General features: G+C 37.9%; 2 protein-coding genes and 1 pseudogene across 10 annotated transcripts in view; 2 read left to right on the plus strand and 1 right to left on the minus strand.

Moving 5' to 3' along the window:
• Thoc2 (THO complex subunit 2) overlaps positions 1–2,808 on the plus strand; it is a 110,932-nt gene extending 108,124 nt beyond the window's left edge. For 7 of the 9 annotated variants that reach the window (XM_087199824.1, XM_087199825.1, XM_087199826.1 and 4 more), the window contains one exon: positions 628–815. The gene's annotated coding sequence lies outside the window, so the exon portion shown is untranslated. Of the gene's footprint in view, positions 1–627; positions 816–2,630 lie in introns of those variants that run through there. The other 2 variants (XM_021240529.2, XM_087199823.1) reach the window with 1 other exon arrangement.
• On the minus strand, positions 439–13,120 carry LOC101721774 (tyrosine-protein kinase Fer-like; annotated as a pseudogene).
• Positions 13,121–13,310: 190 nt separating this feature from the next.
• On the plus strand, positions 13,311–24,456 carry LOC101721424 (tropomyosin alpha-4 chain). Its single transcript, XM_004860103.1, has 2 exons — positions 13,311–13,371; positions 23,750–24,456. The coding sequence occupies exons 1-2, from the start codon at positions 13,311–13,313 to the stop codon at positions 24,454–24,456; spliced, it is 768 nt and encodes a 255-aa protein (XP_004860160.1).
• Positions 24,457–25,178: the final 722 nt, after the last annotated feature.

Raw genomic sequence — 25,178 nt, forward strand, 5'->3', positions numbered from 1 at the left:
CCAAAAAGTAAAACCTAGGAGATCCAGATAATCACCAATATAAAATGATGTTTACAAATATAATTTTGTTTCAGCAGAGTGAAGGCTACCTTTTGTTTGAATGTGTCCTACAAATATGATATTATCAGTACAGTTCATAGGACCAGCAGAGTGTAGATGTCTGTGATGGAGGATAGCAAACTGAACTGAGATTGAAATAGCCAGTGCTCTTGAGAAACATCAACAATCCTAAATTTGAAAGAGATTTCTGTGACCCCTTACATTTAGAAGCTATGCTGTCCTATTTGTGATGGTTAAAGAGGCATATATGTTTTAAAAATTCAGTAAGAAAAATAGTTGGAAGAATGTTAACAGGTAATGTGGTATAAACTCAGTTTTAATGAGACGAAAATATTGCTCTGTTTAAGATGTCCCAAAAGCTGAGTTTGACAATATTTCATCACTATGTGACTTTCTTCGTGATGGCAGCTAGCTCTCTTGGAAGTTCATTGAACTGGGGGAGTTTTGCAAGTTTGTGATTCCAACACTTCCAGCATTATTTTATAATACTCTCTGGACACTGCTGAGAAACTGACATCTAGTATCTTCTTTCCACTTGCTCTTGTGCTTGCTGATTTGTCATTCCAGGGTATGGACAGACCCCTAAGCTGAAGGTCTCCCAGAGGAAGATGCCAAAGCGCCAATGCGTCATTCTCAGAATGATATCTCCCATAATTAAGAGCTTCTGGTGCTGTCCATTTAATGGGAATCTGCTTTAAGTCAGAAGATGAATATACCACCATCCTCTTGACGAGACATTCCAAAGTCACTGATTTTTGGAACATTATTTTCACCTCCAGGCAGTTTCTAGCAGCAAGGTCCCTGTGCATACAATTTTTTACTCAAGATACTCCATGCAGAAACAGCATCTAATGAAAATTTCACTAACTGAGTTTTAGTTCATCCTTCTTTTCTCAGGAAGGAGAGGAAATCGCTCCCTGGAACCAGTTCCTTGATGATGTAGATAGGCTGTCTTTGTGTGCAAACTATAAGTTTTACAGCATTGGGATAATTATGTTGCTTGAGGATTTTGGCTTCTTGTAAAAATTTTGATTTCGGTTCTAGGGAAAGATCTTTACTTGTTTTAACAGCAACATAGTTTTATTCCTAATATCCCCTTAATTATGTCATCAAAATTTCCCTTGCCCAATAATTCTCCTAATGTGACATCTTGATTATTGAGAATGTATTTCTTATTCTAGTTATGGTCAAACAGATATTGTGATGTTCTTTATTTAGAACATCACTTTTTTTCAATTTAAAAAATTGAGATAAATTCACTTTTAAAGTGTATAATTCAGTGGTTTTAGTATAATTCACTATGCTGAGCAGCCATCACCACTGTCTAATTTCAGAACATTTTTCTCACCATAAAAAGGCCCACATGTGTGAGCAGTTACTTTTAATTATCCCCTTCTTCCAGTCCCTGGAAACCACTAATGTACTTTATGTTTATGGATTTGCCTATTTAGGACATTTCATATGAATGAAATCATGCAATATTGTGGCCTTTTTTGTCTGGGTTCTTTCACTTGGCATCTTGTTTTCAAGATTCATCCATGTTGTAGCATGTATCTGTATTCCATTCCTTTTTATGGCTAATATTCCATTGTATGAATGTGTATCATATTTTGTTTATCCATTCATCAGTTGATGGACAGGAACAATGACTATTAAGTATTAAAATTGTAAGTTCAAAATCAGTGTATCCATAATTATTGATAATGTCAAGACTATACATGGTATGAACAGAATGCTGTGTAGAAATGATATGTAAATTATTTGCCAGCATTTCATGCAAGTGTGATTATTTTCTAAGGCCCCTTCTAGCTCTGGTTTTATGAAATATGTGAATGTAGTATTTTCATCAATAAAGATTAATGCATTGAGCATTAGTTTAAAATTTGAATGAGAACAATGTTAGGCAGATATGAAATTATTTGCCACATATTATAATGATCGTGTTTTGAATTATTTCAATATGCAGTATTTGAAAATATCAATACATAAAGGAAATGAATATAATTGAGTCAATATATTTTTAAAGCAATTTTTATAATTTAGCAGATATTGCATCTTAATATAAGTCACTATTAAAATTGTCCTTGTGAAAAATGATGTCATTTTCTTTTTTTCTTTTTTGTTGATCATGTTAACTAGGTTCCTTTTCTTTGCTACATGTTCTGTTTATTTTTGATAAACTATTGCTTGCCCCTGTGGAATGTTTTACTTGTTGCTATCCCTATGTTCAGTTGGAGTCATAGTGTTCTTATCTTAATGGTTTCTAAGAGTGGACAATAAGAAATACACAACTATTTTATCCTTTTCTGGGGACTTCATTCAAGCCTTTTAACAAAACTCACCAACTTTTCTTTCTTAACTCTTCCTTTTCTTTCTTCCTTCCTCCTCTGTTTCCTTGCTACCTTTACTCCCTTTCTGTCTTCCTTCCCTCTTCCTCTCTTCTTTCCTCCCTCCTCTCTTCTTTCCTTCCTCCTCTCTTCTTTCCTTCCTTTGACCTCCCATCTCTCCCTCACTCCCTCCTTCCTTCATTCTTTCCTTGCCTATCAATATAATCACTTTGTTTCTTTCAGATGAGATTGGAATGAAATTGTTCTGCTGTGACCAGAAATTTATATTCCTGAGTAGATTGCTGAGAATCAGAATGAAGAGGGCCCATTTGCATCTCCTTAAATTATTTAGTTATCTACTTTATTGTTCCATGTGGAAAACCTAAAATTGTTGAATTATATGTTATTGAATTTTAACTTGTTGCTTGATTTCTACATGTTTATTTTCAGTAATGGCTGAAAGTGTTAATTGTTCCATATTTTTAGCACAATGTGCTGCATATACTTCCAACAAGCAAATATGGTTACATATGTACAGAATTTCACTTTTGGTTAACTAAATATTGCCTGGGTTTAGTCTCTTCCAACCTGAAATGCTTCCTTTTTACTGTTTGAAACTGAAAATAAACAATTATTGAACCATTTTGAATTTACCTCATTTTGAAACTTTTAATTTATTAGCCTGTTTTTAATATTAATCACTAATAACAAAATAAGTATCTTATGCCTAGCAATCATTTTATATACTACATGTACAACATTAAAGTCTGTTTAAAAAAGAAAAAGATACCAGCGGTCACTTGTCCCCATTTTCTCTTGTAATTAGACAAATCTGGGTGGGGATTATCAAAAGTTAACTGTGTTTTAATTCGACAGCTCCAGGAGCTTTGTATTGCTGAATTTTCATCTATGAAAGTTTCACAGTGGCATTTTTAAAAGAATTTTTTAATCAAATGAATTCTACCAGTGTAACCCTTTTTCTAAATAAACAATAGTTTTCTCAAATGATTGTATATCATTGTGTGTATTGTTGCTTATTTAGAATAACATAGCAAAGATACTTCAATAAGCTTTCTAGCCCATCTCCATTTCCTCATCCATGGGTTACATTGTTAAGTAATATACTGAATAATATGAAATGTATCTCATTTGATTACATCTGCACCAGGAGGAACCATTGCGCTGAAAACATGCCTAGAATTATTCATTCAATATTAATTTTCTTGGGAACAATTATGCCTATGCAAATCAATCTTTTGAGACAAAAAGGATACACTTTTTTAAAGGATCAATCAAGAAATGCTGAGCATATCTTAGAATTGACCAAGGAGTATAAACCTTGATGCCCCCTTTCAGGTATTGTAATTTGCAGAAGATTTTGAATGGAATAATTATTTGTGGGAGAGTGATCTATTCACACACTCTTGAGAACCCATGCTGTAGCTGGCATAAAAAAATATTTCATTAAAGTCATTTTTGACTAAGACAAAATAACTGTAGTTCACCTTGAAATCATTTGTCTGAAACATACTAGGGGAGACCTTTCCATTTATGTTGCATTCACATTTTAAAGATTAAATGATTGTGAACTTGCTGGGTACTAACTACTCAGTGTTAGTATCTCTTTTCCTTGTTATTCAGTTATTGAATACAAGTAATCTTTGGTTGTGTCCTTGATAAAATTTCATTTATGATGGAAAATAGTAACTTTTGGATTTAACTGTACAAAAATAATTTATGTTGGAGGTAATCTTTATTTTGTACAGTGATAGCAGTTTCTGAACATAAGTCTGTTTTATATACCAAGAAATATAAGACCTAATTCCTGTCTCAAGTGTAATGTAACTTGCAAAATAAGGGCCAAATGAGCACTATCAGACCTTTTCTATAAGAAACCAGATAGTAAATATTTGAGAGACTGTGGGCCATCTGGTCCTGCTGCAACTTCTTAGCCTTGTCATTGTATAATAAAAGTAATAAATCATATATAAATGAATGAGCATGGTTGAGTTCCAGGAAAACTTTATTTACAAAGAAGTGGAAGCTTGGATTTGGCCTGTAGGTTGTTGTTTGCCAACCCCTGCTATATTGTCTCCCACAATGTAAACGTGTCAAACACACAATAAAATGAAATGGGGAAGGGGTAATCTAGAGATAGGGAGATGGGCAGAGAGGGGAAGGAGAATAAAGAATTAAGATATGTACATGTACCTACTCCCTAAGATGAATGTAAACATGTAATTCAAACGTACTAATAGGAAAGAAGGGAATGGAATTAATAGAAAATGGAAAAGTTTGTAAATAGGTGTGGAGGGGTTGAGAGCAGGGGAATGGGGAAAAAATAGATTACGTAAAGGTACAAATTTCCATTGATGAATGCCATTGTATTGTATACCTAAAATGTACCAATAAAATTAATTTTAAATTTTTTTTTAAATACTTGAGTGCCTGCCAGGCATGGCGATACATTCCTGTTGCCTCAGCACTCTTAAGAGGGTGAGATAGAGGCAGGAGGACTAAGTTCAATCCCAGCCTGGGGAACTTGGGGACTTAGACCCTGCTTCAGAATAAAAAGTAAAAATGTTTGGGATGTAGCTAAGTCCAGAGTCCTTAGGTTCAATCTGTAGTACTGCAAAAAAGTAAGTTGGTAAAATGTTAAAAAGTTGCATGCTTGTTAGGCACCAGAGATATTCTATGAGCAAAAAAGGCTTTGCCCTCATGGAGCTTTCATTCTGGTCAGTGGAGGCAGACAATAAATATATAATTATGCTAGAAGGAGGGAGGTGCTCCGAGGAAAAACCTAAGTAAGGAGGCTGGGTGACCAGGGCTTACTACTTTACATGCAGAATGATTATGAGGTGAAGATAAAACAGGACATTTTGAGGCTGTTATTACAGTGTGAATATTTTTATTACCAAGTAATGTGAGCAGGAGATATCCTAGATCTCCAACCCATCTTTGAAACTTTTACATGAAAATCAGGTACAGTGCAGAATCTTTGAGTTCTAGTGTGTGGCAACTAGGCTTGTCAGTTTTCAGAAGGAATTCTTAATTTTAGGCTCATTAATGGGCTTGGGCATGTTGATCTACCTCCTTCCCCTCAAATGAATACAAGTTTGCAATAAGGTGCACTTTTCTGGATCTATAGCTTTCACCTGAGTCAAAAAATGTACCCTTCCCCAATCATCTTCCAAAAAAACCTAAAACATTTAATAACCCTGACTATTTAGAGCTGGTGAAAGTTGGAAGACAGTTGTTTGTCTCTCTACAATGGGTTAAATGACAGGGACAAACACGAGCAACTTTCATTGCCTTGGCGAGTGATTACTTATTGGAAAGTAACTGGCCCATGGTAGAGAGCTGTTTTTGTTTTTGTTTTTTGTTTTCAGAGTCCTAGTAGCCTTATTTTTTCAACAATTATGTAATGTTTTATTTCTACCCCTCTATGTCCCTGAAAAAACACAGTAAAATAATTTTTTTTTTAGACAGGTTTTTGTTATGTATTCCAGGGTGGCACTGAACTCATTGTGTAGCCCAGGCTGGCCTAAAAGCCCAGCCATCCTCCTGCCTTGGCCTCCTGAGTGCTGAGATTATAGATGTCCCCCACCACACCTGGTGAAGTACAATACTGTACTTTAAAAGTAAATAAAAAACTGGGTCTGGATGAAATTTTTTAAATGAAGTAAATATTGAAGATGTGTACACTTGGGCCATGAATCAGCTCTGAGAAATTGGCCAACCATATAGAGAAGACAATGTGGTGAGTTATAACTTCAGTCTCCAACCTTTTTGGTACCAGGAACTGGTTTCATGGAAGACAGTTTTTGTTGGGTTTTCTTTGGACTGGGGAAGAGGGAAGGTTTGGGAATGATTCAAGCACATTTATTGTACACTTATTTTGTAGCATATAATGAAATAAATATACAGCTCACAACTCAGTGGGAACCCTGAGCTTGTTCTGCAATTAGATGATCCCATCTAGGGGTGATGGGAGCCAGTGACACTCAGAGTGTGTTGCTTATGTTCAGTGTACTCTGTTATCTCATTTTGATTGATGTCACTGCAGAAAAAACTGCTTCACAAAGACAAAATGCTGGAAATGGAAGCAGGCTTTTTAGTGTTTGTGTGGCAATCTCAGGATATTCTACCTTGATTTTAGAAAATGTGGACATTTGAAGTTGTCTCAAACATACTTTTACAGCCACCATCATTTGCAATCTCAAGCAGTCAATCCTAGCATGGACAAAGTACATTCTTCTGGCTTATTCACAAATGGCTTATTGTCTTACTTTTCTCGTTGAGACAAAGTACCTGACACCCAAAGTTAAAAGAGGAAAAGTTTATTTTGGCTCACAGTTTGTAGAAGTTTCAGTTCATAATTGTCTGGCTCCAAGACAGGGTGGCATGGCAGACAGGCATTGCAGAGGAGAAACGTTCATGGCAGGCAGAAACCAGGCAGCAAGCAAGCAACAAGCAATGACACTAGCCCTCTTCTGTCCCTTAACATTTTATCCAAAATTATACCAAACCAATCAGTGGGCTAATTCAGTAATCACATACCTTTAATTTGAGCATCACACACTAGATCCAGCCACCTCTGAAAAAGCCCTACCTATGGACTGCATGAGCTTTTGGGGAGACATCTAGACACAAGCTGTAACAGTTATGGATCCATTCCTTCCCAATTTGGGGGTCTTTTGTGGCTGGAAAGTATGCTCAAACTCTTGAAAGCTGAGGTGATGAAATAGATGTGGGGTAAAGAAGACCCTGGCTTAGTCTTTTTCAATATCTCTGCTAGGTAATGTTTAAAACATGTCAAAAATCTCAATGTTCTCTTGTCACCCACATAATTCAAGTTTGGCTTTGAATGCAAGCACTTTAATTGCTGATAGGAACACAGTTCTCTCCTGAAGTGACAGAATGAGTTTATTGAGCAGGTCGAATCTATCACACAAGTAAGCAAGTTTTGTGACCCATTCTGTGTCACTGAAATAGGCTCCCAGGGATGACTTTTTGAAAAAAGTCTCTGGAGCAGCTCTCATAACTCAAAAACTCTTACCAGTGATCTTTAGAAAGACATCTCATTTCTGTGTATGAGAGATGTGTGCTCTGTTCATCTCACAGAGCTGTGTGAATGACATGAATTAAGGGCATATATCTTAATATAGTTGATAATTTTAATTAGCCTGCAAAACATTAAGTTCAGGTGACATTTTTCAGCTAGCCAGGATTTCTTCAAGGATAATATTATATAGAATCACACTGAGAACTGACCTCTTTGACCCAAGTAGTGAAACTAGTTGCAGCAGCTACATATATCAACACAAAATAACCAGATCAGTTTTCCCTATAAGTAATCAAAGACTTGAGTAGTTCTATAGCTGTCATGTTGGTTGACAACAAAAGTGTACATAACATATCCTCACATACGCCATCCTAAATAATGTCACACAAAAAACAAGCATTGTTTGTTGACTTTTCAACATCAGTAGACTTGTTAACCTGGATTGCATACTACAGTAACTCAATCCTCTCTTAACAATTGTGCCTCAGCATCCTCTGCTATTTCATCAATTCATCTGGTTGTGGTGTCAGCCAAAAGAGGAATACATGTTACCCTTTGAACTGCAGCTGCTTCTAAAATTTCACAACAAATGTCCTTAGCAGCAGGTTGGATCAAGTCTTTACCAATAGTAAAGGGCTTCTTTGCTTTAGTAATGTGTTTAGCCACCAAGAATGATGGTCTCAGTGCAGACACATTTGATGAAGTAGTGGCCTTCAATAATTGCTTCTTTTGTGTTTGCATTTTTTTCTTTTCAAAATTCCAAAGGCTTATCTTTTAAAAGCAAAGTGCTTGGTCTCCATGTGGTGAACCAGTTTCTATAGGTTCATGGCTTTATGGGATAGCCAGTCGCCACATATGAAATAGGCTGGGGGAATGTGAATCACTTGTGGGAATGAACCTATAATTTAAATAGGGCATTAAGTTAATCCACTCATTTGCCACTATAAAGCCTGCCCCCAGATGCAGCTTAATTGTCACTTGCTACTCATTGATTGCATTTTGATGTGAGTCTGTAAGCATTTGATTTATTATGGTCCCTGCAGGCAAACATCTCTGCTAATGTTAATATGTATTTGCAGCCACTCTCCATTGCTAGCATCAGTGCTTCAGGTCCACTTCAGATCATCAAGATTGGATTCTCATAAGGAGCATGCAACCTTGTATGTGCAGTCCACAGTAGGGTTTGAGATCCTAGGAGAATCTAAAGCCACTGCTGATCTGAAAGTAGCCAGATCCCAGTGAGATAATGTAAGTGATGAGGAGTGTCTGGATATACAGGTGAAGCCTCGCTAGCTTGGCTGCCCCTCACCTCCTGTGCAATCCATATCCTAACAGTCCATGAACCTTGAGTTATAGGAAATACAGTATCCATAAAATAGAAAGCAAGTTGCCATGGAAAAGAATGTTTGTGTAACTGAGACCTGAAAGGAGCTTCTTTGCATTCTTAAGGAAGCCATGTCTTTTTGGTAAATAAAATAAAAAGAAATAACCTTGTAATGGCCCTGACACCTCAGTTCATGTTAGGAAGGGTTTTTCTATGACACCAGAAAATATGGTTCAGGCACACAGGTTTCAATGATTCATTTGGTCCAGAAACATTTTTAAATATTTGGAACAGAGCATATAAACTGGTATTTATGATAAATGTACCTTGTGTAAGCATGTTTGTAAAGATGAAAAAACTCATGCAACCATTGTTTGGTTTCTGTGATATAAATAATTTGAGCAATAAGTTTAAAGCTCTGTCTGGTCAATTTAATTTTTATAAATATTGATCTCTAAGGCTGCCGCTTAGCTAGACTGAAGCTTACAACACAATTGTTTAATATTCTGTCTCATCACTTGTTAGAAGCATGGTCTAAATATTTTTAAAAGTTTTTAAATTGAAATAGTATTTCTAGAGACTTTCTGTGAGGGCACAAGAGATTTTAATGTCTGGAGTTGAGTATAAAAACAGGTACTGCTTAAAAGATGCTAATAAATGCTGATTGAATGCAGATTGTGTTGTATTTATAGACACAAGTAGACATCATGATTAAGAATAACAAGAGAAGGGATATTGGAAATAGTCTACGGCCATACCACCCTGAACGCACCCGATCTTGTCTGATCTCAGAAGCTAAGCAGGGTCGGGCCTGGTTAGTACTTGGATGGGAAATAGTAAAGAAAAATATAGCAGCTTGAGAAGAAACAACTTAATGTAAAAATAATTGCTTTTTCCCCTGATTCTTAGATACTGTTTTAAACTGTAATGGCTGTTTCCATAAGGATCAAGGTTAAAAAGCTTAATTTATTTGATGTGTGGCTGAATGGAAGTGGTTAATAGAGAAAGGAGAGAGAAAGAAGATTGCAGTTTGGCACCAGGCATATAAATGTAAGAAATACGTAATTGCAAATCAGAAACAAGAGAAAATGACCTGGTACTTAACCTCTATCTTAGAGTGACCTTTTTGTTTCTCTCTCTCTCTCTCTCTCTCTCTGTCAGATAACAGCTAGATGTTTTTCGACATTGGACTAATAAAAAACTACTATTTCCTTTGTCCTCACAAAATCTTGTATTTTAACCAGAATGATACTGTACTATGTTCAAGGACTTCATGATTCTAATTTTATTCAGTATACAATAGGATTTATCTCTTGTTACATATTTCATTACCAGTGAACATTTACGAGTTGTAATTGGATGTGCTACTACTAGACACTGTTGTGCAGGCCATCTTTTGTGCTTTCCAAGATAATTGGTCCAAGACATCAATAATAAAGGCAAAAGATCCTGCTTACAAGATATAAGCAGGAAACAAAATGTAAAATGAAGTATTCACATCACATGCATCTGGAGATCAGTCACATTTGAAGAGGATGGTGATTACTTGGCAAGAATTATTTCAGATAAGGGGGAATTTGCAAGTCTTGTTTACAACAGGTTACCCTAAAAAAGCTTCATGAAATATTTAGACTTTCAAGGAGCTAATATACTTAATCTTAGACTTAAAGGATGTACCTCTTTTGGTGTCTGGTTTAACCCCAAGTCTGCAGTGGTAGTAAGAGAAGTTTGAATTAGAATCTGGCTAATATTGTGCAGAATCCTTGAAGCTAATTTTTTTTTTTTGGTACCGGGGATCGAACTTGGGTCCTTGCACTGGTGCAGCAGGCAGCGAAACCACTGACCTAAATCCCCGGTCCGAAGCTAACTTTTTAATCATACTAGCCCTGGAGTTGATCAGATTTGTGAACCAAATTCTATCTCTTTAGATACTGTTCCATACTGCCTCAAGACTTCTTTTGTCTTTTTTAGTCTTTGTAAAACATAAACATGAAATCACTTAATCTTTTTATTGCTTTAATCACTGTTAGTTATATTTGTAATATATTTATAGGTAAATGAAAGGTTGTTGCTTCTACATTAGTGTTATGGTTTAGGTCTAAAATTTCTTCTTTCCCAAAGTCTCATGTGTTTGGAAAGTGTTCGGATCATGGGAGTATTATACTCATCAGTGGATTCATCCATCGAGGAGTTCAGATTCGGTTAAGAGGTGGGCTCTGGCTGGAGGTGGATCAATGAGGGTGTCACCTGGAAAAAGGGTATTCTTGTCCCTGGCATCTCTCTTCTCTCTTTGCTTCCCGGCTGCCATGGGTTGGGCACCCTTTCCTCCACCATGCCTTTCTGCTGTGCTGTTTCTGCCTTGAAGCCAGCCAACCATAGACTAAAACTCTGAGCAAAAATAAACCTCTCTTTTAAGTTGTGGGTGTTGAGTATTTTGTCCCAGTGTGAAGTAAGTGACTAAGATAATCAAATGACTTTCCTTGTCCATTTGTGTTCTGCTGAATGGGGATGAACTCCACTAGACTATTTACAGTTCTTCATATGGTCTTCACAATACTCTTTTGCCAAGAAATCAAATCCAATGATACATGTAAAGAACCTGTTTGTGGAAGATCCCATTTGGAGGTTTCTTAGTTCTCTTGACTGGTATGTTGGGCCCTGTACAACCCATGGCTAGAAAGCAGTATTTTAAAAGCAAGAGCATCAGTCTCTGGCCTGGGATCAGAATTCATCCACTTTGCTAGTCCACCCCTCAGCCCACCTTCTCTAGCCTACCTTCATTGACTTTCTTTGATCTGACCACTTGCTAGCCTAAATATGTATTTTCAGCAACAATTTAATACAAAGATATACAGTTTGAGTTCAGAATTTCTTCTGATAACACTTAAATCCCTCTCTAACTTAGTGGTTCACTTTTCTATGATTGGAGTTATGTCCAGGAATGGATTTTATCTCCCTGTTTTAGTTACATTCTTGTCAGTGGGACACAATACCTGACACTCACTTGGGGAAGTTGTTCCTCAGGATTTGGTTCATAGGCATGGACCCCTACAGCCAAGACAGAAGGAAGCCTTGATACTGCTCCAGCTGGCAGCAGACCTTGGTATCATCCACATGGTGCTGGTTTTAGGTGCATGTAGGGTCAGGAAGGCTTCTACCCACAACAACTTCCCTTATTAATTAGGGCACTGTCCCTAATTTCAGTCTCAGGCAAAGTCTCTGGTCATGAACAAAATGAAGACAAACTTTCTGCCAAGCCATAGCACATATGATTTGGAGTCCAGCAACCAACGCAGTCCTCCTTCCTAGCAGAAACTTCCCAAGCCTGGTCTTTACCAGCTTTCTGGTCTTCTGAGTTCTGACCAGAATCTCCCATACAGAACAGCGTAAGGTGTTCCAGCTCTAATTCTGTAGCCAGCTTCTCCAAACTTTTGTTAATTCTTCCCCTTCCCACAAGCCAGTTCCAAAGGCTCTTGAGTCGTATGGCCAGGTAATGTCATAGCAATGATCCCACTTCTCTGGTACCGAATTTCTCTGTTAGTTACTTTTCTCTCATTGCTGAGACAAAATACCTGACACCCAAAGTTAAAGGTGAAGGGGTTTATTTGACTTACAGCTCATAGAGGTTTCAGTCCATAGTTGGTTGGCTCCAAGACAGGGATGACAACAAACAGGCATCATAGATGAGAAACAACATGGAGCACACAAGATAGCAAAGGTAACAAGGGGGAGCTTTACTGTGTCTTTCTGCCTCTTATATCCCATCCAGACTACTGGGATTAGGGTGGTGCTAAAGCACTCACTCACGTGTAGTGGTTTAACAATCACACACCCTTAATTTCAGCATCACACATTCCAGATTCAGCCATTTCTGACCGAATGAGGCCTTGGGGGGACACCCAGATCCAAACCACAACAAGTACATACACATTTAAGGTTATATGTTTGTTCTAAAATTTACTTTAATATTAATATGGGCTCCCAGCATTTTATTTATTTTTTAAAATTTATTTTATTTTGGAAAAAATAATTTATTCAAAGCTAGCTCCAAGAAGATGAAGTGGCCCATTTGACTCAAATCATCATCTCTCTTTGTACAGGTGGGTAAGGGTCCTTTATAGTAAGGATCCGAAGTGAGGGAGAGCACAAAGAGAAAATGTGGATCTCCACATTTGCTTTATCACTTCCAGCCATCTTCAGCTCATCCTTCTCTTTCTTGTGGAAAGGAAACTGGGCTCCAGCCTCCTGGGTCAGCATCTGCATTCTCTCACTTCTTTTGGGCTGAGGAGAGGAGGAATTGTTGGCTATGTGCTCAGTGGGAGGAAGTTTGGAGAAGTTATTCATCTCTAAAAAGAAAAAAAATCTAACTTTTAAAGTTCCATGTTGCAGTGCTGGTTACAATTCCCCCCTTCCTTTATTCTAGCCCTCAGTCTTGAGGGCCTTGTGATGCCACATCATCTGGCTGACTGTCTAATGTTGAATTGGCATGCATGTTCCATCACAAGTAGCTGGAACACAAACAAGGGAAAGCTAGATGTTTGAGACTGAAAAAGTATCACTAAAGGTTGTAAAGTTAAATACAAAAGATATCCAAGGTTAAGAGATGTCTAATCATTACACCTGCTATAATGGCTTTTTGCTTTTAGGTAATTATGCTTAAGAACCCTCTTTTATAACCTTTGCAGCTCTGTTTATTTTGGTAGGGTTGACACACAGGTGATTCTCTGATGCTCACACCCCCCTACTTGTCCAAATGCATTTTCTTCTCTTCTGAGGGCATTGTCAATTAACCATCTATGGCCTGTCCCTTGGTGCCGATCTAGCTTTTCCCAGTGATGGTCAGTCAGAACCCATCCCACACTGGAGGAGATGTAACAGACAATTAGAGTCCATGTCATAAAAACCCCTCTTCCCAAATTTGAGCAATATCAGAGATACAGAAGAAGTGGCTCTTAAATTGAGTTTATGTAGAGTCCATCATCGAGTCTAACCCTTTTTATTTTGTAATTAAAACCCTAAAGTATTAGAACTTTGACAAATTGTTACAAAGCTTACAAACAAGTCTATAAGAGCAAAGCAAATCTAGCCTGTAAGTAGACTTGAGCTAAGAAACGTAGTGACTGAGTTAATTTAATTTAATTTAATTTAATTTTATTTTTTGGTACCGGGAATCAAACTCGGGTCCTTGCGCTTGCGAGGCAGGTGGCGACACCACTGAGCTAAATTCCCGGCCCTACTGAGTTAATTTTTAAAAATCAATATTTCTGTGAAGCCAGCTTAGTTTTGCCAGAAAGGTATATCAAGCAAATACTACTAAGAGTCCCCTCTTCTTGTGAACCAATGTGAATCACTATTAGGGAGAAAACACAGAATTTACTAGGCCAAGACCAAGAATTACAGTTTAGTAACACCTTTAGGATTCCTTAGGTATACATGTAGAAGTGCAAATATATTTAATACAATGTATGGTAAAAAGATTAATGTCTATTTTACTAAGAACATACATTTTTGAACAAAACTGTCTCTTATCTACCAAAAGGAACACAGCTTTTGCCAATTATATGACTACTGGTATAAACAACACACAAGGTAGCAATTTAGCAAAACAATTTAGTAGATTTTATAGTATATTAAGGCAACAATCATGACTGCCTGCATTATAGGACAATTACATTTTTAGTTGTTTAAAAAATATTTTTCTTAGAGCTATCTCTAATTAGAAATGTATTACTCAAAAATTATACTGTTAACTTATATGATCAACTTACAACAAAAACATAACCTTTACATTATTACAAAAAAAGGCCAGGGATTTAGCTCAGTGATTCCGCTGCCTGCCTCACAAGCACAAGGTCCCAAGTTTGATCCCCAGTACCAAAAAAAAAAGAGAGAGAGAGAGAAATATGGCACACCACACATAAGTAGGTTACCAGTAGTTTTAAAACTCATTAATTCGTGTTTGTGTCCCAATATATGTCATATATAGATGTTAGTGCTATACATCTAGAAAGGAACATATAACATACATAGCTACAGTGAAACAGCTATCTCGGTATAAAATATGTAAACCCCAGCTCATTGTCTCACAAAGTCAAAGAATGAAATTGTGGAGAAAAAGGAGGAAGTTAGGAGAGTGTTTATTAGAACTATAGGGAGAAAGATATTTTCCAGTTGGGAAGGTGTTAAACTTGAGCCCCCAGACTCAAATTGTCAGTGCCAGAAAGAATGCACTCAGACAGCCAGCAAGAGGACTCCGCAAGGCAAAGTTTAGAGTTTACTTCTGCACAAGGGCATGAGTGCACTCAAACACAAGGCACCAGGCATACCAAGTATGGCAGGGAAGAGGAGTTATAAAGCCCTAATGCATGGAAAGCAGCTATCTTTTAAATTCATTGGCTGGATTCAAAGGCTTACAATCTATTGGAGTTGGCTAGTTTAAGCCATGTGAGGGAAGGATCTGAAGTATTGCTGAGGGAAAGGAGCAGGAGGGAAGAGGGCGTGGGGAACAGAAAGTCCTTGGCTATTGGTAAACTATCTTTGGTCTGCAATTATGTTCTCAGAATTTAGGCATTTCCTGTAATTTCAGTGTAAGGAGTGGGGCCGCTTAGGGTGGAGTAGAGTCTAAAATGGAGGCATTCTTGTTTATATCTTTTGATAGAAAAGACAGGGCCACAGTTTCTCACAAAGGGTCCCAAGTGAGTCAACTTGTCCAGAACTTCTTGTGGATAAGTGGAGCATGGAAATTGCTTAGCTTTTTAGTGACCACCTATTGGTCATCTGTGTGTTTATAATGTCAAGTTGGAACTCAGCATCTCTAAACCACTTAGCACGTAGGGTTTAAAGGAAACTGGGATTTTAAAGAATAACCAGTTATTCTGCATTTTAAATTACTTGAAACTCAGGAACTTAGTAGGGAGAGGCTGTAACTTCCTTAGTAGGGAGGAGTTACATTGCAAGTTGCCTAAGGAAGTCTGTTCTCAGGGCAAAGTCCTAGTCCACTGCCTATTATTATTTTAATTCTTATCAATGTAGCTGATCACCAACTCTAAGGTCCTTTCCATAGCTAGCTGCCTATCCATAGGCTAACTAAACTGTCTTTTACAGTGGGGAAAGCCCAGGCTTTTTAAAAAAATTAATTTTATTGGTACATTTTAGGTATACAATATAATGACATTCGTCATTGGAAATTTGCACCTTTACATAATCTCTCTTGGTTCTTATTTTTCCCCCTTCCCCTTCCCTCCCTTCAACCCCTCCACCCCTCCCTATTTACAAAAGCTTTATTTCCATTTCTTTCCTTCTTTTCTCATATTTTTTCTTTCCCGTCCCCCAGCCCCCTACTTCCCCTTCCCCTTTGAACCTTTGCGTCCTATTTCACAATATCTATTATACATTTTGGTCCTCATTTACACTTTTAGTTTCTCACACCAGAGAAACTATTCGGTATTTACACATGTGTGCCGTATTTATTTCACTTAAGAGTATGTCCTTGACATGCATCCATTGAGCTATAAATGTCTCTAGTTTATCATTCTTTATAGCTGAGTTGTATTCCATTTTATTTTAAAAAATCACATTTTCTTTATCCAGTAACCAGTAGATGGGCATATGGGTTGTTTCCAAATTTTTGCTATTAAGAATTGTGCCCCTATAAATGTGGGTGCACGTATATCACTGTGGCATGATGCTTTTAATTTTTTGGAGGGGGAAGATACCCGGCAGGGGAATAGCTGGGTCAAATGGGACTTCCAGTCCTAGTTCTTTGAGGTGTCTCCATACTGATTTCCACAGTGGTTGCACCAGCCTGCACTCCCACCAGCAGTGGAGCAGGGTTCCTCTTTCCCCACAGCCCCACCAGCATTTCTTATTGGTTGATTTCTTGATAGCAGCCATTCTACCTGGAGTGAGGTGGAATCTCAGCACTGTTTTCATTTGCATCTCTTGAATGACCAGTGATGTTGAACATTTTTTAATATTTATTTGCTATTTCTACTTCTTTGTCTGAGAAATGTCCATTCATTTCAGATGCCCATTTTTGGACTGGGTCTTTAAATTTGAGGGTTCTGATTTTTAAAAATTCTGTATATATTCTAGATAGTAGACCTTTGTCTGAGGAAAAGCTGGTAAAAATTTTTTCCCACATTGTGGATTGTCTCTTCACGCTGTTGTTGGTTTCTCTTGCTGGGCAGAAGCTTTTTATTTTTTATTTTTTAGACGCTTTTAAATAAGATGTTCCATAAACAGTCTTTCCTGTGTATCTGGGCTTGTATAGAGATACAAGACATCATAGTTGGATTTCTTGACACCTACTGCTCAGCTTGTTCCTCTTTCCCCCAACACACACCTGAAACTCAAGGGTTAAAATAGCTTGAAGGGTTTGGAAATGTTTAAAGACATTTGGAAAGGAATATTACAAGACAAAAGGTGCTGCATCTAGGCTTGACCCTTTGGGAAATTTTTCTCTGAAGCGCTCTGCAACAGGAAGGAAAAGGAAGCCCTTTGCCTCTTCTTTCCTACAGCCTACTGCTTTCAAGCTGTAGAATACTGATTAGTACTTACTAGTAATCTTATGGTTGCAATCAATTTACAATTCATAGGCTTTTGTGAGATGATCTGAGACCCTAACCAACCTTTGTTCTTAAGGGAAAATATGTTCTGAATTTCAAAAGGTTGACCTGTGGAAATGTTGGACCACAAACCACTGATAAATTGGTGATGGCTGGTCAGTTAATCAGGCATGGTTTTTCCACCAGGGAGCCTGAGGAAATGGATTTCCAGGTTTGTCTCTGTATCATAATGGGTGTCACTCCATTTCTGTAACTCTGGGAAAATAGTAGAGTTTTTCCTTTGTCGAGATTGGTATAATTGTTTTTGATACATGAGAAAAGTCTGGTTACTTTTGGTGATAATGGTCAACATTTTGGGAAGGATGTTCAGAGCAAGTTTTAAAAAACACTGGAGTTCAGCCAGGCCTGGTGATGCACGCTGGTAATCCTGGTACTCAGGAGGCTGAGGCAGGAAGATCACTGTGAGTTTAAGTTCAAGACCAGCTTGAACTGCATAGCAAGACCCTGTCTCATACAGAAAAAAAAAAAAGATAAAAACACTGGAGTTCACATTTTTTCAAATACATTTTTTTCTTTCTGTAATTAACACTCATTGAAGCAATTCATATGACAGATTCTCCCAAGGTCTCTAAAGTATCAAAATTACTGAAGCATGAAATACATCATTTACTTTTACATTTGGTCACTAATCTTCCTTAAGACACTTTTACACCATTGCTCAATTAATGCAACTTACATTTATCCACTCTATTTGCAGAACACACTCACTGGATTAAGTAAGATACACGCTAAAATTAAAGTGGCAAAAAATATTCCAAGAAACATGATTCATGTAGCTTAATTAAACATTAACATTATTAACAGTATATCACTTTTTGAGGAAAGATGAAAGAACACTTGGCTTTAGAGGGGAAAGGAAGGACTGAACAGGGTGAAAGTGAAGTAAGATGGCAAGCTTTCTTCCAGGTTCTAATAATACATAGAAATAGCATCAAAAAGAAAAAGAAAAGAAATAGCATCGTTTCTCCCCTTTTCCTCTTTTTTAATGCAAAGCACTTGTAAGTCAGAGAACTATTATCCTATAAGTAAAATTTCATTAACCTGAGTACTTCTGGTTCATGTTATGCTAAAAAAGAAAAAAAAAGTTCTAGAAAACTGTCTTAGGGACACACACACAAACACAACAAACAGTTTCCTCATTGATTCATATTTTCACTTCTGATCCTGATTTATCAAAAGACTAAAAGTAACCCAACAGCCAGGCATGGTGGTGCATTCCTGTAATCCCAGCACTCAGAAGGCTGGGGCAAAGGATTGCTGCGAGTTTGAGGCCGGTCTGGGCTACATGGTGAGTTACAGGCTAGCCTGCACTACAAAGCAAAACCCTGTCTCAAAAAACCAAAAGAAAAAAAAAAAAAAAGAAACCCATTCAAGTAGTTAATATGAGGTAAACACAGAAGAAGACTCTACTGTTTCAGATACCTTTAGGTGATTATTGCATGAAACCATCTTAATCTTTAGAAAAATTAATGTGCACTCTTGTATCCTAAATTTAAATTTCATTTTTTGGCCTTCTTGAAATAAAGAACAGCCAGCTCTATTTTATCTTTCCTCTTGAAGATACTTCCCTTATTAAATTGGACGTGGTGGCACATGTCTCTAATCCTAGCACTCCAGGAGGCTGAGGCAGGAGAATTGCAAGTTCAAGCCCAGTCTGGGCAACTTGGTGACTTTCTCAAAATAAAAACAAATAGAAAATTAAAAATTTAAAAATTTAAAAAAGGGTGTAGGGTTGTAGCTTAGTGAGAAGGCCCTGGATTCAATCCCCAGAACTGCAAGAAGAGGAAGAGGAAGAGGAAGAGGAAGAAGAAGAAGAAAAGAAGAAGAGGAAGAAGAGGAAGAGGAAGAAAAGAAGAAGAAAACCTGTATATTGTGATTAATTCCTCCTCTACTTTATTTTTTTTAATTTTTAATTTTTTTTGTTTTGTTTATTTTTTGAGAAAAGGTCTCTCTTTGTAGTACAGGCTGGCCTGTAACTCCCTTTGTAGCCCAGGTTGACTGTGAACTCATGGCAATCCTCCCGCCTCAGCCTCCCGAGTGCTGGGATTACAGGTGTGTGCCACCACGCACAGCTCCTCATCTGTTCTAGAGACCAAGTTTTCTTGATTTTGCTATTCATTTAGTTATTTGTCATCACCTCGCAACAATTACAGTTCCTTCATTTTATGTACATTGATTGATCATGTGGGAGATAATGAACTTGGCTCTGGGGAGCCACAATAGAGGAAGGCAATGTCTCTCAGGGTGCTCACAGTCTAAGGGAGGGAATAAATGAACAGGCAATTTCTACACAGTGTGAACAGTGCTGTGACGGGAAAAGTACACGGTGCTGTGAGAGCAAAGTGGATGTATGGTTGATTAGAGGAAGGAGGAGTCAGGGCAAACGGCTCAGAGTAGATGATGACAAGAGCACAAATCTCAGTCATTTGATAGCATGTGGTAAAGCTTTATTCAATTAATGAAAGAGCCAGCAGATAACACAAGAGTGCTGGTTCAGAGATCATTTGAAAAACAGGTTCATGTAGTCAGTTGAGGGAAAATGCCATAAGATTACCTAGTTAGATTCAATTCTGGCTGATGTTTTATTGTGCAATGAACTGAAACTTTTGGGGGAATCATTTACTGAATCAGGTGCCACTCCACCCTTGTCAAAGTAAATCACAACTTCGTAGTTTTGTGCACCTTAACCCTTCATTTTGAAAGACTAAAACTTTCTGGACCTAATTAGTTATGGATAGTCAAAGTTACAAAGTTTGAGAAAGTCAAGTGATTGATAGATAGGCTTATTAGAAAATGTGCTGCCATGCTATTTGACAAATCATGCAGTCATCATTTTTCCTTATTTTCAAATTTTTTATATTATCCTATGTAACCTGGGACAATTTCTAAAGTGTGGTTGTGCTCACAAACTGCTGATTTAATTGTGCTTTTATCTTGTAATAATTAGCTGAATTTCTAAGTTAATTTCTACAATTCTTAGAGGTAGTGGTATCTAGACTTCAAAGAGTTGATATTTTCCTCAGCATTTCTCCCCATCTTTCCTGTAAGAGGATTATACATCCCTGCCCATTTCCAGATGACTTACCGTGCCTATTGTGGGAGGAGTAGAGACGCCCTTCTCATTGATTGTAGGCTCAACTGACAGACAAGCTTTGGCCACAGGCGTGAATGTGGTTTGACATACACCATGTCCAAGTGGAGATTTAAGGAGATTATGTGGTTTGGCTTGGGCTCTAGCTTTTGATCTCTGCCAAGAGAGAAGTATAGCTCAGGTAAGGCTTCAGGTTTGGTCCTAGGATGAAAACATATCTGTGTTTATGGAGTAATGCTAAGAAGGCCTGAGCACATTTACAGCTGGCTTACAGTTAAGCTAGAGTTTGCATGTAATATGAGCAAACAATAAAGGTCATAAGCCATTGACATTTCCCCGTAAGGACAGAAAGAAGAATAGCACATCTATTGTTACTATTTCTAGTTAACATTGTACTGGAGTTCTATTCTTTTAAAATCATGATACAAGAATGGTATTAACCATTGTTATTCTCTAATTGTTTTGTTGTGAAATATTGTTTTTTATAGAAGTGTTTTTAATATTCTCTATTAATCTACTTGTATTACATCAAAAATTAAAAATTAAAAAAGAAGATGACAGTGAAATAAAAGGCATATATATATATTTTTTGGGGGGTTTTTGAGACAAAGTCTCACTATGTAGTTCAGACTGGGCTTGAACTCACTATGTGGCCCAGGCTGGCATCAAACTCATGTCCATCCTCCTGCCTCAGCCTCCCGAGTGCTAGGATTAAAGGCATGTGCCACTATGCCCTGAAAAATGGATCCATATTATAAAGGAAGAATCAAAACTAAGTTTGACAGTGACATGATTTTGTATATAAAAATTCAAAGGAATCCACTAAAAATTATTAGAACTAATAAATGAGTTTATAGGATAAATTAATAAAGTTAGATGGTATAGTATTAATACACAAAAATAAATTCTAAACCAGGCATGGTCGTGCATTCTTGTAACCCTAGCATTCAGGAAGCTGAGGCAGGAAGATCGCTGAAAGTTCAAGGCCAGCCTGGGCTACATAGTGAGTTCAAGCCTAGCCTGAACTACATAGTGAGACCCAGTCTTAAAACAAAACAAATAAAAAAACCCCAAAAGTAAATTGTACTTCTATGTAGTAGCCACAAGCAAATAAATTATCAAATTAAGAAAACAATAGCATCAACAATATTGAAATATCTAGAAGTAAATTATACAAAAAACTTACAAAACATATTCTTTTTTTTTTTTTGAAACAGGGTCTCATTATGTAGTTCAGGCTGGCACTGAACTCACTATGTAGCCCAGGCTGGCTTCGAACTCACAGTGATCCTCCTGCCTCTGCCTTCAGCATGCTGGGATTACAGGCATGTGCCACCACACCTAGCCGCAAAATTTATATTCTTAATACTACAAGAAATTACCAGGCCAACAACAAAAAAAGAAATTATCAGGCACACTGGTACATGCCTATAGTCCCAGCTACTCAGGAGGCCAAAGCAGGAGGATCACTTGAGTTAAGGAGTTTGGAGCCAGCCTAGGAAACATAGTGAGATATTGTCTCAAAAAAAAAAAATCAAGATATAAATAAAGACATTCTATATTCTTGGATTGGAAGACGCAATATTATTTGTGCTAGTTCACAGGCAACTGAGGTTTTGTTCATAAAATCTTTTCCTACACCAATGTTTTCAAGAGTTCTACCTAACCTCTGTTCCAGCCGGTTCAGCGTTTCTGTTTTAATATTTAGATCTTTAATCCATTTCGATTTTAGTTGAGTGCATGGTGAGAGATATAGGTCTAGTTTTAGTCTTTGGCAAATTGAAACCCAATTTTTCCAGCACCATTTATTAAAGAGGCTATCTTTCCTCCAGTGAGGATATTTGGCTCCTTTGTCAAAGATGAGGTGGCTGAGTGTGTCTCAAGTTGTTTCTACATCTTCTAATCTGTTCCACTGGTTCTCAGGGTGGGATCTCTTCTTACTAAAAAGCTTCTGCATAGCAAGAGAAACCACCAGCAGTGTGAAGAGACAACTCACGATGTGGGAAAAAATTTTCACTAGCGGTCCCTCATACAAAGGTCTACTATCTAGAATCTAAAAAGAACTTAAAAAAATCAGACCTCCCAAGTTTAAAGACCCAATCCAAAAATGGGCATCTGAAATAAACAGACATTTCTCACACAAAGAAGTAGAAATGGCAAATAAACATATGAAAAAATGCTCAACATCACAGACTATTTGAGAGATGCAAATGAAAACAATGCTGAGGTTCCACCTCACCCCAGAAAGAATGGCTGCTATCAAGAAATCGAACAGTAACAAATGCTGGTGGGGCTGTGGGGAAAGAGAAACCCTGCTCCACTGCTGGTGGGAGTGTAGACTGGAAGTCCCATTTGATTCAACTATTCCCATGCTGAGTATCTTCCCCAAAGAATTAAAAGAATCATACCACAGTGATATATGTGTACCCATGTTCACAGCAGCACAGTTTGTAATAGCTAAAACTTGGAAACAGCCCAAATGCCCATCAGCTGGAGACTGGATAAAGCAAATGTGATTTTTTAATAAAATGGAGCACTACTCAGCCATAAAAAATGAGAAATTAGAGACAATTATTGCTAAGTGGATGCACATTGAGGCAATACTCTTAAGTGAAATAAATAGGACACACATGTGTAAATACCGAATAGTTTCTCTGGTGTGAGAAACTGAAAGTGTAAATAAGGACTAAATGTATAATAGGTAATGTGAAATAGGAAGAAAAGGGGCGAAGGGGAAGGAAGTGGGAGGGCTAGGGGAAAGGATAGAAGGGAATGGGATTAATATGAGAAAATGGAAAAATAGGAACAAAATCTTTGTAAATAGGGAGGACTGGAGGGGTTGAAGGGAGGGCTGGGCAAGGGTGAAAAATAAGAACCAAGAGAGACTATGTAAAAGTGCAAATTTCCAACGGTGAATGTCATTATATGGTATACCTAAAATGTACCAATGACTAGAATGAATAATCGATAATGTAAAATAGGAAGAAAAGGTCCAAAGGGGTAGTGGGAGGGTCAGGGGAAAGGAAAGAAGGGAAAGGAAAAAATGATGAGAAATGGAAAAAATGGAAATAAAGTCTTTGTAAATAGGGAAGGGTGGAGGGGATGAAGGGAGGGCTAGGAATGGGGAAAAAATAAGAACCAAGATGCCTTATATAAAGGTACAATTCCCAATGAGAAATGTAATTGTGTTGTATACCTACAATGTACCAATAAAAGAATTTAATACAAAAAAAAAAAACAAAAAAAACTTGGCAGCCATTGCCGAGCTGCAGACTGAGAGCCCGCGTGCCTTGGCCGGGCTCAACTCGCTGGATGCTGTGAAGCGCAAGATCCAGGCACTGCAGCAGCAGGCAGAGGACGAGGAGGACTGCGCACAAAGGCTGCAGTGCGAGCTGGATGGCGAGCGCGAGCGCCACGAGAAAGCTGAAGGAGATGTGGCGGCTCTCAATCGACACATCCAGCTTGTGGAGGATTTGGACCAGGCTCAGGAACGACTGGCCACCGCCCTGCAAAAACTGGAGGAAGCAGAAAAAGCTGCAGACGAGAGTGAGAGAGGAATGAAGGTGATAGAAAACTGGGCCATGAAAGATGAAGAGAAGATGGAGATCCAAGAGTTGCAGCTCAAAGAGGCCAAGCACATTGCCGAGGAGGCTGACCGCAAATATGAGGAGGTAGCTCGTAAGTTGGTGATCCTGGAGGGCGAGCTGGAAAGGGCAGAGGAGCGTGCGGAGGTGTCCAAACTAAAATGCCGTGACCTGGACGAAGAACTCAAGAATGTCACGAACAATCTGAAATTGCTCGAGGCTGCATCTGAAAAGTATTCTGAAAAGGAGGATAAATATGAAGAAGAAATTAAACTTCTGTCTGACAAACTGAAAGAGGCTGAGACCCGCGGTGAATTTGCAGAGAGAACGGTTGCAAAACTGGAAAAGACCATTGATGACCTGGAAGACGCTAAATGAACTTAACTGTATATAACCAAAAACGGAGTTTTGTTCCAAAAGAAAAAAAACAAAAACAAAAACAAAAACTTGACCTATAAAAAAAACCTGACACAAGCTGTGCGTGGTGGCACACACTTGTAATCCCAGCACTCAAGAGGCTGAGGCAGAAGGATTGCCACAAGTTCGAGGCCAGCCTGAGCTACAGAGTGAGACTTTGTCTCAAAAAAAAAAATCCAAATAAAAGAGAATTGCCAACTGTGTCGAGTAGTTTGGGGATTCTTTTTTTTTTTGAGACAGGGTCTCACTCTGTAGCTCAGGCTGGCCTTGAACTCACTATGTAACCCAGGCTGGCCTTGAAGTTGGTGGTCCTCCTGCCTCAGCCTCCTGTGCACTGGGATTACAGACATGTATCATCACACTTGGCATCTTTCTTGTTTGGAGACTTTTCTCCTATTGTGGATTTGGGGATGACAAATCTATTATAATAATGTTGATATAATTTTAAAACAACATAGAGGCTCCTGATAATTGTGGAAGAATGAAATGGTCAAAAGAATCCTTTCACAGGCCACAATTATGAAACTTGATTAAAAACTTATTAAAGGCACTAGAAAGAGCAAAAAGGGAAACAGAGGAAAGAAAAGTAACTCCCAGGGTTGAGAGTTGAGAGTTCATGGCTTCTCCGTCTGAAGATATTTCCTGGTCCCCATGGCTATGGCGGAGAGAAACAGCAGTGGAAA

The sequence above is a fragment of the Heterocephalus glaber genome, unplaced genomic scaffold (assembly GCF_053883595.1).
Source record: "Heterocephalus glaber isolate CG9 unplaced genomic scaffold, H.glaber_assembly_v1.0 deba00001729, whole genome shotgun sequence".
Taxonomy (NCBI): domain Eukaryota; kingdom Metazoa; phylum Chordata; class Mammalia; order Rodentia; family Bathyergidae; genus Heterocephalus; species Heterocephalus glaber.

Excerpts from the sequence above, each read along its gene's own strand:
- LOC101721424 (XM_004860103.1), top strand. The coding sequence starts at position 13,311 with ATGTTTGAGACTGAAAAAGTATCACTAAAGGTTGTAAAGTTAAATACA. Across the intron at positions 13,372-23,749 it reads AAATACAAAAGATATCCAAG|CCATTGCCGAGCTGCAGACT; the intron begins GTTAAGAGATGT and ends AAAACTTGGCAG.